This window comes from Triticum aestivum, chromosome 5A (genome assembly GCF_018294505.1).
Source record: "Triticum aestivum cultivar Chinese Spring chromosome 5A, IWGSC CS RefSeq v2.1, whole genome shotgun sequence".
In the NCBI taxonomy this organism is placed as follows: Eukaryota; Viridiplantae; Streptophyta; class Magnoliopsida; order Poales; family Poaceae; genus Triticum; species Triticum aestivum.
This window is the reverse complement of record NC_057806.1, coordinates 638,869,633-638,873,314: the sequence shown is the minus strand read 5'-3', so window position 1 is coordinate 638,873,314 and position 3,682 is coordinate 638,869,633. Positions and strand designations below refer to the sequence as shown.

At 48.6% G+C, this 3,682-nt stretch overlaps 1 protein-coding gene across 1 annotated transcript; it reads left to right on the top strand.

Moving 5' to 3' along the window:
- The first annotated feature begins 1,455 nt into the window (after positions 1-1,455).
- On the top strand, positions 1,456-2,947 carry LOC123101684 (protein SRG1-like). Its single transcript, XM_044523027.1, has 4 exons — positions 1,456-1,461; positions 1,545-1,793; positions 2,015-2,265; positions 2,386-2,947. Exons 1-4 carry the CDS (start codon positions 1,456-1,458, stop codon positions 2,945-2,947), a joined length of 1,068 nt encoding a protein of 355 aa, XP_044378962.1.
- Positions 2,948-3,682: the final 735 nt, after the last annotated feature.

The window sequence follows — 3,682 nt, the reverse complement described above, 5'->3', positions numbered from 1 at the left end:
ATCAACCATGTAATTAGGGTAACTTCCAATTTGACCATCCTCATCAGAGGAATCACTGTCCTCATAAGCCTCAAATCCTTGATATCCCTCTTCTTCTTCTTCCAAAATTGCTTTCAACTTGTTAGTTGCATTTCTGCTTTCTTGTGTGCAAACACCAGCAGGAGCAACAGGGTGATGTGTGCTACATTGACTCTCAAAGACTACTCCTCCCTGATCAACAGCTAAGATAGGAGGCTCACTCAGATCATAAACAACAGGCTCTTGGTACACCACAGTGGACAAGTCTGGCTTTTCAAAATGCTGCCTCTCAAAATCAGTATCAGGGGGTGGACAAGCCCTGACTAGCAAATTAAGCACCAATTTTTCCTGGATCTTCCTCTTTATCATCTGTAATTCTGCATGACTGTCTACCAAATCCAGCCCTTTCTCTCCTAAAGATGGATTTTCAATGTGAAACAAACAATCATATGCATTAAATCCTTGGGTTTCCATCACTGCAACCAAATTCAGATAAGTAATATCTGAACCACACAGCTTCATCTCCAATGGTTCTCTTGCATCAAAATGGATCCTTACTTGCCAAATGTCTTCATCCAAACTACAGAAAAAAATTAAATTTCATTTATTCATTATAATTACTCTTAATTTGGAGAGCAACAGTACAGTACATTACAATTTAAAGTAACCTGTAAGTCTATTATTTACTAATTTAGCACAAAATCAAATTTTGGAGAGCAACAGTAAAGTACAAAACAGCTTAAATTACAGTACCAGACAGTACAGAACAATTTGGAGAGCCACAGTAATTGAACTAAATTGAGAGTGCAATACACTATGTTACTAGGTTAGTCTAGTCACTTCAATTGGATAAAACCTAATCCCCAACTAGATAAAGCAGAAGATGAACAAACCCTAAAAATGCCCAATTGGATGAATCAGAGGAGTAGGACAAGGGTACTTACAGCACGCCGCCAAGTCCATGCGTCAACTCATGGCTGCTGCTAGGGTTCGCCACCCACTGATGCGCCAACCGCAACCGCTGCTCCATGGTGAGTAACATCGACTCCTCGTCGTCGGTCGAGTACGCGGAGCTGGACTCGTCGCCGCCATCCCCGTCGACGCCAACCGTTCCGCTAGGAGGCCAGAACGGCATCTCTCCGACGCCGTGGACGCCCTCGCCGCCGCCGTGGACGCCCTCGCCGCCGACTGGCGGAATCGCCGACGCCATGGACTAGGGTTCGAGCGAGGAGGAGGAGGGGGAGGGGAATGGTGCGGCCGGGCTGGATCTGGTGCGACCGGACCGGTTAGGACAGCAGCGCACCGGCTCGTCCTAGTCAGCACGCGGGCACGCGCCGATTGGCCAGCGTGGCACCTGACGGGTGGGCCCGACCTGTCGGATCGGGCGTCAATACGTATAAATACGCGTTTTAGTCCAATTTGCAAAAATTTGGACCAATGTTGGTACTGACACGCAAAAATTAGCAATCGTGGTACCAATCTGCATGTGATGCCTGAATTGTGGTACTTCTGTGCAATTAACTCAGGCTAGCGCCAAGAAGGTCATGCTGAGGGACGAGATCACGGATGCCACCGCGGCCGCATTCGCCGGCTCCACCGTCATCCCCGACAGGTACGTTTGGCCCGACGAGACCGCCGGGCGGGGCAGCACTGTCGTCGGAGACGAAGAGAGCCTCAAGCTTATCCCCGTCCTAGACATGGCCAGCCTGCTGGATGGGTCACCAGAGGAGATCGCCAAGCTTGGCGCTGCATGCCGGGACTGGGGTTTCTTCCAGGTCAGTAGCTAATTAATCCATCAATTTCTTGTGCATTTTTTCCCAAACCATGTTGGAGAGCTTCATGTAAATCATCATTAAGGAAAAAAGAGTACAACGTCCAAGATCGGCACTAACCATTACATCGTCAAAATGTCTTAGTTGCAATTGTTTAGTTCATCGACAAATTGTTTTTCTTTTAACCGTTCATCGACAAATAGTTAATCCTGATAATTATGCAGCTAAGAAACCATGGCGTCGACGAGACGGTTGTGGAGCGTGTGAAGGATAGCACCCGAGAGTTCTTCAGGTTGCCTCTAGAGAAGAAGAAAGCAGTGGGGATCGTCAAGGCGGAAGATGGCTTCCAAGGGTTTGGTCACCACTTCAACACGTCCACGGGTAAACTGGACTGGGCAGAGAGTCTGCTCCTCGGAACGCAGCCAATGGGACACAGAAACATGGACCTGTGGCCTACTGAGCTGCCAACATTTAGGTGAGTACATATATAAACATAAGAATGCATACGTTTTTGTGTGTCCGTCTATGTCATATCTCTCCGTATCAAAATATAAGATGCTCTAGTTGTTCCTAAAAAAATGATTTGCTGTAACAGGGATGGAGTTGAGAAGTACTCCCTAGAGATGACCAAGTTGAAAAGCCTTCTCATGGCGTCCATGGCCATTGACCTTGGGATCAAACCAGAGACGCTCCTCGACACGGTCCAGGGTAAGATCCAGAACATCGTGTTCCACCACTACCCTCCGTGCCGGCACAACGCCGATAAGGTGATCGGCATCCCACCGCACACGGACGGCCTCTTTTTGACGATAGTCCTGGAGGTGGACGCCACGCCTGGCTTACAGGTTAGCAATGGCGGCAGGTGGTTCCCTGTGCGGCCATTGCCGGGGTCCCTAACCGTCTTCGTCGGTGACATCCTCGAGGTCCTCACCAACGGCAGGTACAAGAGTGTCGAACACAGGGTGCTCGTCGATGCCGAGAGAGACCGAACCACCATCGCCACATTCCAAGATGCATGCGTCGCCGGGATGGTGAAACCGCTCCCCGAGCTTGCGGAGGTGGCACGGTACATTTCTATTGAGAAACACGACTACGTGCATCGCCAGTTTCAGGCACTGACTGAAAGGGCAAACATTGTCGATAGCCTCAAGATATAGCCGCAAGCTCTCCATTGCCTATGAGAGGCTATGTGAAATTCATGCCGGGCCAAAGAGCCACGAACGAAGACAAGGTTGCAAATGTATGCGTCTATTTTGCTTGCATGTTTAGTTCTTCTGATTTCAGTTGTGTACCGAAGATTGTTGTTTGTGCATGTTTGTACTGTTGATTTCTATTTTTCGTTCTTTCCTTTTGTAATAATCTAGCCGTGTACATCGACATCTCTCGATGTCGTGTCCTTGTTCAGGCCAGGCGTATTCTGTACCATCTTCGAAGCAATATATTGCAGGGACTATTTCAAACACACAAAAAAGATGAGTACAAGGTTACACAAGGAAGTATATTTGTCGAAAATGCAATTCAGTTTGAAGTCAAAGTAGTTTTTTAGGGTAGTCAAACTAGTTGTAGAATCCCAATTTCGACAAGCACTAATTTAGGGGAGGTCACTGGCCTGGTGACAAACTTGGAGAAGAGCATCGTCGCGCCTATTCGGTGTGATGGTATCAACCTCGACGGCGTGCTTGAGAGCTTCCCGGCCAAGAGCTCGGCCTTCCCCATGCGCTACCTTGGCCTTCTGCTGTCGGTTTACCGACTCAGGAAGATTGACCTACAACACCTAATGGACAAGGCCGCAGGAAAGCTTGTGCCTTGGCAAGGCCGATTTATTACGGCTATTGGGCGCACGGAGCTGGTTAAATCTGTCCTCGTGTCCCAGGCAACCTTTCATGCTACTG

Bases quoted from the DNA above. Each gene is read 5' to 3' on its own strand.
- LOC123101684 (XM_044523027.1), top strand. The intron at 1,794-2,014 runs GTCAGTAGCTAA...ATAATTATGCAG, and splicing joins GGGACTGGGGTTTCTTCCAG to CTAAGAAACCATGGCGTCGA. The intron at 2,266-2,385 runs GTGAGTACATAT...TTGCTGTAACAG, and splicing joins ACTGAGCTGCCAACATTTAG to GGATGGAGTTGAGAAGTACT.